This window comes from Bufo bufo, chromosome 1 (genome assembly GCF_905171765.1).
Source record: "Bufo bufo chromosome 1, aBufBuf1.1, whole genome shotgun sequence".
In the NCBI taxonomy this organism is placed as follows: Eukaryota; Metazoa; Chordata; class Amphibia; order Anura; family Bufonidae; genus Bufo; species Bufo bufo.
This window is the reverse complement of record NC_053389.1, coordinates 760,980,155-760,995,830: the sequence shown is the minus strand read 5'-3', so window position 1 is coordinate 760,995,830 and position 15,676 is coordinate 760,980,155. Positions and strand designations below refer to the sequence as shown.

The window sequence follows — 15,676 nt, the reverse complement described above, 5'->3', positions numbered from 1 at the left end:
GTAGCAGTGCCTTAAAGACTCATGGAGATCCAGTTTTGTCACCCATGCCTCATTAGAGCTGTTCTAGTATATTATTATAATCGTAAATTTACTAACATATGGAGTTACACAATTGGTTTCCCAGCAGGCAGGAGATACAACATAATCTGAAAACCACAGCAGATATCTACATCAATACACAGTTTCACGTTTGCCACCTTTGTGGTTTTTATGTCATTTTATCATCTGCTGATGCCAGTGAACTTCATTATAATGCTTTTACTGTAAAGAAGCCTTTTCACTTATCTATCTTCATCTTTAGAGGCGTCATATTGCCAGATTTGAAAGCCTATAATACTGACCAGACTCATTGGCAGACATTTTTTCTGTTTTCTGACAGGTGACGCAGAACCTTATGCGTATGAAGCGTACACAGTGTGAATCTGTGCCCTCTGGATATGGCAATCTGCTCAGCCTATGTGAACCATATGAAGTTGGAGACCGATATCTTCAGTTTGTCTTGACGCTACCACGAAAGCCTATAGAACCTGAAAAATTCACTTTCCTTGAGCACACCCCTGCAAACCAAAGGTGACGTATACCTTCTAAATACGTATAGATGGGATTAGCATTTCAGTTCCATCTCCTATGGGTTAGAACCAGAAGTGGCCTCCTCAAGCGGAGAACTGAAATATGCAAGATGATTGGAAAATAACTGATATTCTGCATGTTATGGAAATTGTTATTTTGTGTCAATTTCAATTACTGTACCGCCAGTCTATACATTTTAGAGCCTGTTACTTTAAACAGGGGGATTTACAATGATCTATAATAGGTACCTAGCATATATCCCTACCAGAATATAGGAAATTACACACTGCCTTTGACTTTATACAGTAGATGTCTCTTAAAGAGGCTGCCTGGCTTACATTTTCAAAACTTAGTTAAAGGGGTTGTCCAGCCACTTTCAAGTGATGGACTATCCTCAGGATAGGCCATCACTAGCTGATCGGTGTAGCTGTTCTGTGTAGCTCCATCTCCGGATGTTGGCGCCGGAACTACACTGCACTGTCAGCAGTGCTGAGTGCTGTCCACCTCAATGTTGATGGCACTCTGTAGCTATGAAGCTACACCCAAATAGGTGATCAGCGGGGATGCAGACCCTTGCTGATCCGCTAGTGATGACCTATTCTGAGGATAGTCCATTACTTAAAAAAGGCTGGACAAACCGTTTAATAGAGGGATTCCCCATTCAGGATCCTCATCTACTAGCCAGAGCAAAGAATGGCTATAAAAGCTGGCCATGCACACTCTCCCGACTCACTCTTTCCTGAACTATCCCTCAAACATGCACATTCAGTCAAAATGTGGAGATGGCATATCTGGTGGAGCTTATCTCCCTTGAGAACAAAAGGATTGGGCATCTTGGCATCCAAGAGCTCAATCTTCTCTTCTGACATCTTTCATCGGGACACATTATATGGTTGGCCTGTCCAGCAAAAATCAGCGAGCTTGGCCTATATTCATCTAACGCAGGGATGCTCAACCTGCGGGCCTTCAGCTGTTGTAAAACTACAACTCCCACCATGCCCTGGTGCAGGCTGATAGCTGTAGGCTAGACCAACCGATAAGAAAAACTTTAATAAAGTGCATACAATACACTGGGGTCTAGCATAAATTACTATAACCAAAAAGAACCAAACCAATAACCCCACAAAAAATTAGGAAAGCACTCATATAAAATATATAAGTTTATTAGGACAAAAGTAAACATACAATAGCAAAGGCACAAGGCAATGGGGGGATGGGACACCCCGTGTATCGGAGCCGTAAACCCCCACCCTCACATATACCGTACTGACAAGGGGACGTGCCAGAAACACAAGGTGCTGGACCGCACTGTAGATAAATGCATACCGCAGATGTACATGGAATCACCTAATCACACATACCATGGTTGCCTACCACAGTAAGTGGCGGCCGTGGCCTGCCTATATGGTAGAGCAAAAAAACTGGTCACAATGGATGATGAAATCATAGCAAAGCAACAATGGCATGTGTAAGAAGTAACAACCAAATAGAGGCACAAAGCATGAACAACAGAATGCATAAGTTACCCATAATGTGTGGAGGCACCAAGTCTGCACCAATGCTTTCCTTATTTTTTGTGGGGTTATTGGTTTGGTTCTTTTTGGTTATGATAGCTGTAGGCTGTCTGAGCATGCTGGGAGTTGTAGTTTTACAACAGCTGGAGGGCCGCAGGTTGGACATCCCTGATCTAACGTGTTTGGACAACTAAAGAGTGTCTCTTGCTCTGAAGGACCCAACATTACACAGACAACCCACTGACTTCAACAGGAACCATGCAGTGCTTCATTTATCGTGTGGCAGCGCTGCAGGGGAGATAAACACTTTCTGCTGTGTTCCTATACAGATTAAGGATTCCAGCAGAAGGACAGTGCCTAAGTCCCTCAACAATCAGCAGAATGAAGGATGTGAACTAGGCTGAGGTGCTGTCCCTGGCACAGTCACACCCATATGTACAGCACTGTGACTGGATAAACTGCAAAGGAGCCACAGATTCTCCACTCTATTCTGTGGCCCCTTCGTTCTGCAGATAGTTGAGGTTCCCATCGATGGAAAACACCTTTAAAGAAGGATCATCCTGAGAATTGAGGGTTGTTGTTTGGCCAGTGCACAGTTTTCTTGGTTGCAAGTATTATCTGTACTTGCCAACTCTTAGAGGTTGACTTGCAGGAAAAATGTGATTGTGACACTCAAAGCATGGCACTGAAATTTTGTGAGCTGTGGACCTACCCCCTGTTTGAGACTCTGACCTCTTTCCCGGGTAGACCCCTACCGTGTTGATGCAACATAGCTCTTTACATGATGCTTCACACACCCTCAGAGCACATATGGCCGGCCAGAGTTGGAGAAAGCTGCCCTACATCGGCTGCATGGGAGATTGGCCAACTCTTTTAAGAATCCGGGAGGTCGAGCCTCCCAAATGTTGGTATGATCCAAAAAAGAACATCACACTGGGGTCCATCTTTTCCCTCCACAGTGTATATTTAGAAATTAGACTTTAATCGTGAGAAATATCCTTTCCTATAGGGAGCAATAAGCAGCTCCCAGATATTGTTGATGGCGCTTATGGTTGGGAAACATTACGATATGATGGGTTAAAACGCACCCTGTCCGACTGCTGTTTCCACCCACATTTACTGAGATCTACCAACAGAAATTAAAAGGGAATGATCCTTGGGAGTTCTGCAGTAAAATTTTATTTGATAGCCGGCATACCAGTTATTGACATACTTCCATATTAATCTTATTATTATTTTCAGGTCATCACCTAGTGGCAAACGGAAAAATGCTGTGCAACTCGTCCGAGTGTCGTCTTCCTTGTCTGACCTCAATATCAAAATTGATGAGACAGGAACAAGAATATTGCCAGGTATTGTGTTGAATTGGTTATATATACACACCCATGCTAAAACCACCTACATCCATTAAATATGTACAGAATTGCATGCATATGTCATACAAATCCACAATCATACGGCATCAGAAATGTAATGCACCACAGCCAAGATTTTTCACTTGAATTCACATTTTCCCCTTAATAACTTGCATATTGTTTTCCTTTATTTAAGGAGAACGAAGCTCCTGGGGTAACAAGATTCTGCCCAGCGATTCTGAGAGTGTAGGGGGCAGCAGCGAGTCCAGATCTCTAGAATCTCCCTTTGACAGTCCAGGTAATAAAAGTTTGGAGCCACCAGGCATGGAAATGACAGAGGCTATCCTTGCTCTCCACAAAGGCTTTGGATAGCTCCACTCTATTCTTGATCCATCCATAGTCTGCACTATTCAGTCAATGTGAAGGTTATGTTAGGTATGTTTGAACCCTTGTATATGTTCCAATACCTTGGCATTATAAGGAGGAAAAGCTGATTTTTGTGTCCTGGTAAATGCCCTTTATATGAGTAATCTATCTATCTATCTATCTTTATAGCTGTGATGATGTCTGCCATGGAGACAGGAAATTCTGCTGTGTAGCTCCGTCTCCCATAAGTACCTTATTGGCCATCACAGAGAAGTACTGAGCAGTTTAGATGTGAATGAAGCACCTGGAGTGAGATGTAGAACTTACTATAAACTGCTGAAACTGCTGTGACATGTCTGGTCTCTGCTTCTCTTAGCACTTCCTCCTTTCACCTCCCCTTTCCATAGACTACTCTGGGATTTGGTAATCTAATCTTACAGTGAGCAGGCAGTCCGTCGTGGCGGATCTATCAGAAATGTCCCAGAGAAAGTTAGTTTAGAAAGGGTGGGGAGCAGCTGTTAAAGAGGTTGGCCACTTTGTGGTTACTGTTGACCAATGTGTATGTACAGGGTGGGCCATTTATATGGATACACCTTAATAAAAAGGGAATGGTTGGTGATAATAACTTCCTGTTTGTGGCACATTAGTATATGTGAGGGGGGAAACTTTTCAAGATGGGTGGTGACCATGGCGGCCATTTTGAAGTTGGCCATTTTGAATCCAACTTTTGTTTTTTCAATAGGAAGAGGGTCATGTGACACATCAAACTTATTGGGAATTTCACAAGAAAAACAAAGGTGTTCTTGGTTTTAACATAACTTTATTCTTTCATGAGTTATTTACAAGTTTCTGACCACTTATAAAATGTGTTCAATGTGCTGCCCATTGTGTTGGATTGTCAATGCAACCCTCTTCTCCCACTCTTCACACACTGATAGCAACACCGCAGGAGAAATGCTAGCACAGGCTTCCAGTATCCGTAGTTTCAGGTGCTGCACATCTCGTATCTTCACAGCATAGACGATTGCCTTCAGATGATACGAGATGTGCAGCACCTGAAACTACGGATACTGGAAGCCTGTGCTAGAATTTCTCCTGCGGTGTTGCTATCAGTGTGTGAAGAGTGGGAGAAAAGGGTTGCATTGACAATCCAACACAATGGGCAGCACATTGAACACATTTTATAAGTGGTCAGAAACTTGTAAATAACTCATGAAAGAATAAAGTTACGTTAAAACCAAGCACACCATTGTTTTTCTTGTGACATTCCCAATAAGTTTGATGTGTCAAATGACCCTCTTCCTATTGAAAAAACAAAAGTTGGATTAAAAATGGCCGACTTCAAAATGGCCGCCATGGTCACCACCCATCTTGAAAAGTTTCCCCCCTCACATATACTAATGTGCCACAAACAGGAAGTTAATATCACCAACCATTCCCATTTTATTAAGGTGTATCCATATAAATGGCCCACCCTGTAGATGACTGTATAGCACTTACTAATATAGCTTTTGTTGATATTCTGTGCCATTTGCTATATTTCATAAGCCATTTCCCCTTGTTAAGACAAATCTTCTGTGCTGTTCACATAGAGATCCTGTCCATAAGATGGAAGCTGACCAGGAAAATCACATCCATGTGATGTCTCCTCCATTTAGACACACTGCACCTGCACTAAACTCCCCACGGAGATGGCAGGTGCAGTGTGTTTAAATGGAGGAGGCATCACACAGAGGTGATTAGCTTGGTCCCATGACCCTCCGTCAGCAAGATCTCTGTGTGGACCAGCACAAAAGACTTAACAAACAAGGTGACATACCTTATGAATTATAGAAAACGGCACAAAATTACAACTCAGGATATATTAGTAAGTGCTACTTAATCATCATACAAACACATTGGTCAACAGTAACCCGAGAGTGGCCAACCCTTTAACTCTAGAACAAGGCATGTTTGTCTGAGAGATATTACAAGGTATATATATATATATATATATATATATATATATACACACACACAGTATATTTACCAGAACTATTGATTTATGCAAAGTTGTGTGAAATGACAGTGACCATTTAAGCACAAAAAAAAAAAACTGTCCACCTACAAGGTACCTCTCAAGAAGGAGCATTAAAGACTCCCAAACCTGGTTTCTGGTCAACCTGTAAATAATCCTCTGTTTGCAGATAAAGGGGTTGTCCAAAATGAAAGAAAACATGGCTGCTTTTTTCCAAAAACAGTGCTACAGCAGACCTCAGGTTGTTTCAGGTATTGCAACTCAACTCCTTTGAAATTATTGGGGCTGAGCTGCAATATCACACACAACCGCAAGACAGGTGTGGCCCTTTTTTTTTTTTATATATATAAAAGCAGCCACATTTTTCAAGTGCTAGACAGACTGTTAGATATTCCTCTTTTTTTTTTTTCTTTCAGTTCTTTGTACATAACAATACCTGACAACTGACACTATGTTAAACTGTTTCTTTTGATAACTAAAAGGTGGCCACAAACCTATTTGACTGCATTGCACCATATTAATTACACCTATACAATTATTTACTATTTGCTTCCCTTTAGTTCACTTTGTGAGGAAAGTGGCCAAAGCCTCCTCCACGGGGACCATGTCTTCGGATGACCTTGAAGAGAGAGATTCCTTCCATTCCTTCCATGGAGAGGATGTAGGTGAGTCATTTTCCTTTCAAAACTTTTACACTCAAGCTTTTGGATGTCCTAGTTGTGCATTCGGCCCATCTGTCACCTACCTCACTTTTTACATGACTTTGTAGACTCTACAGATGCCTACTCCGAGAATGGCTTGCAGCTACACAGCGCGGACAAGTGGGTCAAGTCACCAGCTGGCCAAACCCACCGACTTCGACGTACAAGAGTTCCAAGCAAATGCAGAGAGTGTGAAAACTTCATGGTCTCGGGATTTGAGTGTGAGGAGGTGAGATGTCATAGATATTTCAATAGTACAAGGATAGGTCAACGCTAGTTCTTCTACCGTATACCGTATAGGAGCTATACATCACTACAAGCTTTGAAAGAAATTCTGTCCTTTTACTGCAGTGCTACTTGACTTGCCATAAGAAGTGTATGGAGAGCTTGTTGATCAAATGTGGTCATCGGAAACTACCACCCAAAATACCTCTGTTTGGTGTTGATTTTCATGAATTCCCAAGATACTTTCCTGAGGAGGTACCCTTCATCATCACCAAATGTACATCTGAGATTGAATTACGGGCACTGGGGCAACAGGTAAATCTATCTACATTTCAATTAATCGTATACTAAACTTGGTCATGGTTAGTTAGTACCTTCCCAACTAACACATTTATTCCACTTTCAAGGGCATGTCCGGGTTAGATTTTTTTTATAATCTAGAAGGGAATCCTGAGTTCATAGAGGGGGTACCATATTCCAGATGCTCATCTCTTGGCTAGAGTGGAGAGTAGTTACAAAGAGCATCTCTCTCTCGAGGACCTGTTGGGTATCACATAGACAATCAGCTGCTTTGTATGGACACTGTGTAATGCTTAGTTTCCCCTGTAGGAGTGCTGCAGGGAAATTGAAAACTTGCTGCCAGGTTTCTCCACTGATTACAGTGTTGATTGCTGGAGTCCCGGCAAAGGGACACTTTGTGATCAAGTTATTGTTAAGTGACCCTTCTAATTAGAAATGATCCAAGGTGGAGAACCACTTGAATAGATGATCCCTGCTGTAAAACACATAAAAGCTAATTGTGTGCCTAAACCTGCCTATTAACACATGTTTTTAAAATGTATATGTTCCAGGGCCTGTATCGTATCAGTGGGGCCAAAGCTCGGGTGGAGAAACTTCTGCAGGCATTTGAGAATGGCAAAGATCTTGTGGATCTGTCGGGACATTCACCTCATGACATCACCAGTGCCCTCAAACACTTCCTGAAAGAGGTATAATACACTGTCATTTGCATCGATGGTTTAGTTAGATTATATATGTGGCCAGGCTTTACATCCTGATATGACGGTGTACAAGTGCTTGGACCCCAATCGACACCCCCCCCCCCCCCCCCTTCCCTCCCATAAACATGCCCCTCGGCTCAGTTTTTTTAATTCAATTCGATTATTTGATGCTATTGTCATTACATTTCTCTAATGTGTATGGACAGCAAAAGTTGTGTAAGAGTATGGTCTGCTTTATATTCCTAGAACAGCTCCACTCCATGGGCTGTGATGGTATTGCAGTTCAGCCCTTTCAAATAAATGGATACCAGACACATTTAATCTGTTAAAACTTTTCTAACAGATTTTTCTTTTTTTATGAAAGTAAACAATTTTAAGATAGGCTAGCAATGTGTGATCAGTTTTGGTCCAAAATAAAAGGGTTATGGTGCTCGCTACAAAACTGCTGGACCATTACTGTTGCTGCAGACACATCAGATCATCTGTATACGTGGCTATATCTGGTAAGGGCTCATGCACACAGCCGTTGTCGTTTTTGCGCTCTGCAAATAGCGGATGCCGCCTGTGTGCTTTCCACATTTTGTGCAACAGAATGGGAACCCCAAAATAGAACAGTCCTATCCTTGTCCGTAATGCAGACAAGAATTAGATATGTTCTATATTTTTACGGACGCAATGGAATGGACATGCAGACGCAGGAAGCACACGGTGTGCGGTCTGCATCTTTTGCGGCCCCACTGAAGTGAATGGGTCCGCATCCATCTTGCAAAATATGCGGATCGGATGCCGACCAAAATCATATTCGTGTGCATGAGCCCTAATGCAGTCCAAACTGTGGTCGTGCCCAATCACTTGTACGGGCTGAGCTTCAGATCCAGAAGAAGGTAAAAACCATCATCGCGTAGAAGCCAATTTTCATCATGTAAGGGAAAAAAATCCTTCCCGACTCGAAACAGGCAATCAGAATAACTCCCTGGATCAATGACCCCTCTCTAGTAGCTATAGCCAGTAATATTATTACACTCCAGAAATACATCCAGGCCCCTCTTGAATTCCTTTATTGTACTCACCATCACCACCTCCTCAGGCAGAGAGCTCCATAGTCTCACTGCTCTTACCGTAAAGAATCCTCTTCTATGTTTGTGTACAAATCTTCTTTCCTCCAGACGCAGAGGATGTCCTCTCGTCACAGTCACAGTCCTGGGATACATAGATTGCATTGATATATTTATACATACCGTATTCAGATATTTTCCCCATTCCAAGCATTCTGGTTTTATGTACTAGAAACACAGGGGAAGGGAGATTTAGCTAATATATGTGTTTTATGCCGATCTTTGAAACCTCCTGCGCTGCCAGGGGATTCGCCTAATTTATGGCTACTAGGCCCATCCTCTGGTAGTCTGTGCGACAAAATAAAAATTTTGCTGCCATAGATTTCTGTCTTAATTTGCTCCAGAAAACTGGCTCAAATAAAGATAAATGCGTCAGGCCTTCTGGCCCTGTCCCAACCCCCCACTTTTCAAAAGAATGGCAAGAGCAGTGCAGAAACGTCACTTAAAGGGGTTGTCTCACTTCAGTGGCATTTATCATGTAGAGAAAGGTAATACAAGGCACTTACTAATGTATTGTGATTGTCCATATTGCCTCCTTTGCTGGCTGGATTCATTTTTCCATTACATTATACACTGCTCGTTTCCATGGTTTTCCATCACATTATACACTGCCCGTTTCTAGTGAGGGACAATGGTAGACTCAACAGTAACACTTGATGTATTTTTCTCCAGCTCCCGGACTCTGTGGTCTCCCATCACTTGTATGAGAAGTTTATGGCCTTTTCTAGAGACTTCCCTGAAGATAAGAATGAGCCAGAAATTCGACAAGAGGCCATCCAGCAGATGAAGGATATTCTTTGTCAGCTTCCAGCTAGTAACTACAACACATTGCGCCACCTGACAGCTCACCTGTACCGGTGAGTAAGACATTTAGGGTGGCTGTCAGTGGTTGGGGTGGCCTGTCAATGTAGATACCAAACACTGCCCCCTAGAGTCCATGACATGTTTCTGTAAATGTGTCTTCAATGTACATAAAACTTACCTTACTTACCTACATACAACTAGCAGTATAGTCTGGAGCGCCCCCTATAACAGCAGTCTGGATTGTATAGTCTTTAGCGCCCCCTATAACAGCAGTCTGGTTGTGTAGTCTGGATCGCCCCCTATAACAGCAGTCTGGATGTATACTCTGGAGCGCTCCCTATAACAGCAATCTGGTTGTGTAGTCTGGAGCGCCCCCTATAACAGCAGTCTGGATGTATAGTCTGGAGTACCCCCTATAACAGCAGTCTGGTTGTATAGTCTGGAGCACCCCCCTATAACAGCAGTCTGGACGTATAGTCTGGAGTACCCCCTATAACACCAGTCTAGTTGTATAGTCTGGAGCACCCCCTATAACAGCAGTCTGGACGTATAGTCTGGAGTACCCCCCTATAACAGCAGTCTGGATGTATACTCTGGAGCGCTCCCTAAACCAGCAGTCTGGTTGTGTAGTCTGTAGCGCCCCTATAACAGCAGTCTGGTTGTGCAGTCTGGAGCGCCCCCTATAACACCAGTCTGGTTGTGCAGTCTGGATTGCCCCCTAAAACAGCAGTAGGGTTGTATATTCTGGAGGGCCTCCTATATCAGCAGTATGACAGTCTGGCGCTCATTATATAACCATTGTAAACAGACCAGGGGTGAGGACTGGAGTGAGAGCACAGGAAACGGTGGGAGATAAATAATGAGTATCTTTTTATATTTAATAAAATTTAGGGGAGATTTTCAATTAAATCAGACAACCTCTTTAAAGGCTATGTACACCTTTGGGGGGCTTTTTTTTTTATTATTGCATTGCATTCATCACGAGGTAAAAATAAATGTTTCAATTGATCTTTAATAAAAAATATGGAGTCCTTTTCCCTGTACAGAAGAGAGATGCTCTTTTAGCAGGATCAGAATTTTCTCTCTCTTCCATCACGCAGGGAGCTGACGGGCTCCTAATCTCTGCTCTCTGACCTTATAAACACTCATTATAGCTCAATCTTTATCTTACTGATAAGAATGTGGCTTAAATAAGTGTTTATGGCCTCTTAGTAATTTAGAGATAAGCGTTATTAGATGACGGCACAAAGTGAAAGTGCAGGTGAAAGTAGCATTCACACGGCTAGAAAAACTGTTAACCCTGTGTGACAGAATGACTCAATATTTTTAATAAAGACCAATTGAAAAAATTATTTTTGGCCCAAAATGAGTAAAATGCAATCATAAAATAAACATTGCCATTGAAGGTGTACATAGTCTTTAAGCTCAGCCCAACTGAATATATTTACAACTTCTGAATTGGTCCCAAGCTTGAGCTTTTATGGTGCATGATTAAAGCTCAGTCCTTTCTTTGTAAATTCCACAGAGTTTCAGAAAGGTTTGAAGACAACAAGATGAATCCTAATAACTTGGGAATTATCTTCGGGCCCACACTGATTCGCCCAGCGCCTGATCAGGACAAACCTATGACCTGCTTGTTGGATTCTGGAAGCCAAGCACAAGCTGTAGAATTCCTTATTAATAACTACGAAAAGATATTTGGGATGGATGAGATACCTGCAGCAGGGCGTCGGGAAGTGACCGAAGACCCATCTGAGGCCGAGATGGATGAGTCCATTATATCTGAGGTAATATAGTACACTGAAACTTCTCCAGAAGACCACCTGAAAAGATGGCCACTGATCCAGACTAGATTTTTCTGTGGTGGATTTTCTCTTCCCTTATGTCCTATGTATACTGACCTCTTGTTTGAGAAGACCATCATTGACCATCATGTGATCTTAAAGTGGTATTTCTGCATATCTAGTTGGTCAATCTCTATAGCTGAAGTAGAGATTTACTAGATGGAGGTATTGTTTTTGCCTCTCCCTTCTTACCTATTTCCTCTCATTTTAGTCCATGACAGGGTCTGGATTATTTAAAGGGGTCAGCCAACATTTTGATATTGATAGCCTAGCCTCAGGATAGGTCATCACTATATGATCGGTACAGGCCTGACTCCTGGCACCCCTATTGTTTGAAGAGACCATGGTGCTCCGTTCAGCACTGCAGCCTCCTCACAACATACCAAGCGCAAGGTCATATATTGTAAAATGGCTGTGCTTGGTATTGTACCCAGGTCCATAATTGGCACTGAGCTGCGCATAGGCCATGTGACTGATGGATGTGACTGGCCTAGGAATAGGCCGCGGCAGTCACTGGAGCCCCCCGACCAAGCAGGTGATCGGCGGGGTTGCCTGGAGCTGGACACCACCGATGAGATACTGATGACCTATCCTGAGGATAGGCCATCAATATCAAAATCTTGGACAACCCCTTTAAATGTCTACATTGCACTTTGTACCAACATTTGGTAACTTCTTTGCTCTTTTTTTACTGAATTCACAGAAGATATGAAATAACTTATTTATGTGCTCTGTTCTTAGAATCCTGCAGAAGGTGGTGATTACTGTGCTGATATATCAGGTAACAATGCATATGCATCCCACATCAAACTCTATAAGTCCCAAAACCTTCATTGTTTTTTGTACATAAATCTTATTCATTGTATGATAAAAAGATAAGGAGTTATCCATGTTTTTTTAAATTGATGTCCTATCTTTAGGACATACCATATGTGCAATCTATACCTATGTGGCCCTTTATTACCTTATAAGCAGCTTAGGGGGCTTTCCGGGACCCAGCAGGTCCCGCAAAGGCACCTTATTTAGACACCTCTAGAAGAAAGTTTGCAATATACTTGCAAAGACCCAAAGGGGAGTGTGAGGGGAGGACAGGCGTAGTAGTGGTGTGAATGGGGGTAATCAGAGACCACAGAGAGGTGTTGCAATTCAACAAGGTAACAAATCTTTACTGAAGTGCAAAGCTACCAATACTTCCACACACAATGGAGGTGCAAATCTTAAATAAAATAATTCCATTAAATTCTGGCTCAGGCCTGGGTCACCTCCACAGCAAATTTGAGCCAAAATCCCCTACATATCAATTCCTTACATACTATTCCAGCTGAAGGGTGCATTTAAGTCCAATTTCTTTTCCAATATCTGCAATTCCTAACTTCAAGATGCAGACTCCAAGACCAGTAATACAAGCTGCCAGACAAGTAGGAAAGGGCAGCTGGGGAGCAGAAGCACACTAACCAGGGCTGTGGAGTGTATTAGCCATAGACATGCGTTACCCTCGCAGACTAAATCCCGCACTCCCTCTTTCAACTGCTCAATAATCCCAAGGGTTCTTCAGCTACATACAATCTCAGGGGTTCACTTGAGTCCTTTAGGCATCAAACGAGCAGGTGCTGACTGGTGGGACTGGAAAAAGCCTGGGTTCAACAGACTGCTGACTCTGACACTGAACAGAATTAGACAAGGAGAGGTCTCTCCAAAGAACTTAAGCTCCATCTTCCTTCTGAAACCAGCACCTCAGAGGCAGGATTAACCCACAATTTAGCCGACAGCCTATGCAGATAGAATAATACAATAGAAAACAGGGCAAAACCATAGGAATATGTCACATCACTTAACTTCTCATAGGATATTCCAGTTTTAACCACTATCAGTGGTCTAGTGGCTCCCTGGGAACCTGGTCACGTGATGCTCCTCTTCTGAAAATGCAGCTTCCACCAACGTCACATTCTTTCTGGCCTTTGCTATGGATGGGATGTTACTTTCACTGTGAATGGAGCTTAAACTATTCCTCTCCCTGGCGCATGTGCAAATTCTTGAATTCACCTCATCTGCTCATGCATCAGGAGGAAGTAGGAAGTGTAGTTCTCCTTCTGTCCACAAAGGAAGTGACATCTCGTTCATAGCCCTGGCCGGAAACCTGGTAAAGGATATAGACAGAAGCTGAATCTTAGTAGAGGAGCGCCACATGACCAGGTTGCCGGGAGGCCGATCTACCCAACGTAATTGTGTGTAATTAAGGTGGCTTTGTGGGACCCGATAGGTCCTGATAACCCCTTCTAGCTATTAGATTACATGTAAGGGTAATGTAGTCACAGATGAAAATTCATGGTAGCTTGCAGGAGAGATGTAACACTGTTGTGCTGTAATGAGCTACTGGAGAGCAAAGGGCTCATATACAGTTCTTATACAGGGGCCTGTGTCTGACCATGGACATCAATATTAGATTGGTTGGAGTACGACTCTTGGCACCCCACCAACCAGCTGTTTAAAAGGACCACAGCATTCATGTAAGCATTACGGGATATTCATTTTTTTACATTGGTCCCTACTCCACAATACACAGTGCTTTTTGTAGTGGCTGTCTTATAGCAGCTTTGAGCCATTCACTTGAATGGGACAAAACTAAAATTCCAAGCACAGGTGCTAGAGACGAGCACATTTTTCAAAAGTTCGATTCGGCTGATTCGCCAAATTTTACAAAAAAATTCACTTTGTGACTAATTACTTCGTCGCGAAGTGCATTTTTTGTAAGTAGAGGGTACAATGACAGGGAGCTGCGATAGCACCGCCCCCCGTCATTGTACCCCTCAGTTGCCACGTTCATACATGATCGCGTCATCTGAGTGTAAAAACTGTGTGAAATTAACATAATTTATATTTTTTATCAAACTTACCTCTTCCATTTGCTCGTTACGGGCCGGGTGCCGCCATCTTTCTTGAAGATCTGGCGCAAAATGTCGCACGTCCCATCGCGAGCAAATGGAGGAGGTAAGAATGAATTTTTTAGTTTTTTTATACTATTTCATTTTAAATCGATTCACTTACACAAAGCACAAGGAAATTCGGCTTCGAGGCGAATCGAATTTATCCTGAAATTCGGATCGAATTCCACTTCGTAGGATTCGATTCGCTCATCTCTAACAGGTACCATACAGCACCATTGATAGGTCTCTCCATTATATTTCATTCTAGATTTGGATGGAAAAGATGGTGAAAAGGTCTACCTAGGAGAAGAAGAAGACGATGAAGCAAGCCTGTCTGAAAACTCAACATGTTCCAGAGGTCATTTCAGCCGTATGCCAGTAAAAGTTTCGCGTGGTGATCAGGCCAAGGGATCAAATAGTCAACCTAGAACTGAGGAGTGAAGATGAGGGAGCTCATCATGTTGGACATTATACAGAAAAACCATGAGTGGAAAAACTGGAATTTCTAAACAAATATTATATTGGAAGGAACCATCTGGTGTCCTTCCAGACTTATTTCTCTTGTTTACAAGTGAAATTATTGCACCCTATATCCTGTATGGGAACTGCCAAAGATTAACTAAATTCTGAGGAACATATTTCTGGTTGAACACCCACCTCAAATAATCTTTGAGAAGAGTTTAAAAAAAAGTCTGAAGACTAGGAAGGTACAGTGTAAGATATAATGGGGACAACAGTTGATCTTCACATCTTTTTTACGTCTCTGGAAAATTTGGAGCGTTCAGATGATCATGTCTAAGGACCTTCAGTTACCTGAATTTCTAGCAGTTACTGGGTCACAGGATATGGTTGGCCTGCAGAGAGCTATATTTCGGTTTAATGTGGGTTATATGTGGGTTCCCTTTCAAAAGAGCAAACAAAGGGTTTTGAAGAATTCTAAATTGCCAGGGTAACAAAGTAGAAGCAACTTTCCAGCAGATGCTTGCCTTTTGATCATTTCTGAGGTCATTTTTATAAAATAAAAAAAACAAACGAAAAAAAAGAACACAAGGTAATTGTGCAAAAAAAGGCGATAGACACAGATACTGCCAAAGATTGGATCTCCCAGACTGGATGTAAACATCATGACTGCTGATCCGATGGACATTGATAACAATGATTTGGTTTGGGAACAAATACCGTAGATGTTTTCTCCCTGGATTATGGTGGCCATGTATGTGTCCCTCCCATGTATGTGTCC

The 15,676-nt window shown here is 42.4% G+C and overlaps 1 protein-coding gene across 4 annotated transcripts in view; it reads left to right on the top strand.

Annotated features, from left to right (window-relative positions):
- Positions 1-15,468, top strand: part of LOC120986208 (GEM interacting protein) — a 79,103-nt gene extending 63,635 nt beyond the window's left edge. For all 4 annotated transcript variants that reach the window (XM_040414632.1, XM_040414631.1, XM_040414629.1 and 1 more), the window contains 11 exons: positions 380-570; positions 3,327-3,436; positions 3,636-3,737; positions 6,383-6,487; positions 6,592-6,752; positions 6,875-7,063; positions 7,600-7,737; positions 9,537-9,721; positions 11,194-11,455; positions 12,254-12,293; positions 14,705-15,468. In XM_040414632.1, coding sequence (XP_040270566.1) covers positions 380-570; positions 3,327-3,436; positions 3,636-3,737; positions 6,383-6,487; positions 6,592-6,752; positions 6,875-7,063; positions 7,600-7,737; positions 9,537-9,721; positions 11,194-11,455; positions 12,254-12,293; positions 14,705-14,877 — 1,656 coding nt within the window. In that variant the 3' untranslated portion in view covers positions 14,878-15,468. The remainder of the gene's footprint in view (positions 1-379; positions 571-3,326; positions 3,437-3,635; positions 3,738-6,382; positions 6,488-6,591; positions 6,753-6,874; positions 7,064-7,599; positions 7,738-9,536; positions 9,722-11,193; positions 11,456-12,253; positions 12,294-14,704) is intronic.
- Positions 15,469-15,676: the final 208 nt, after the last annotated feature.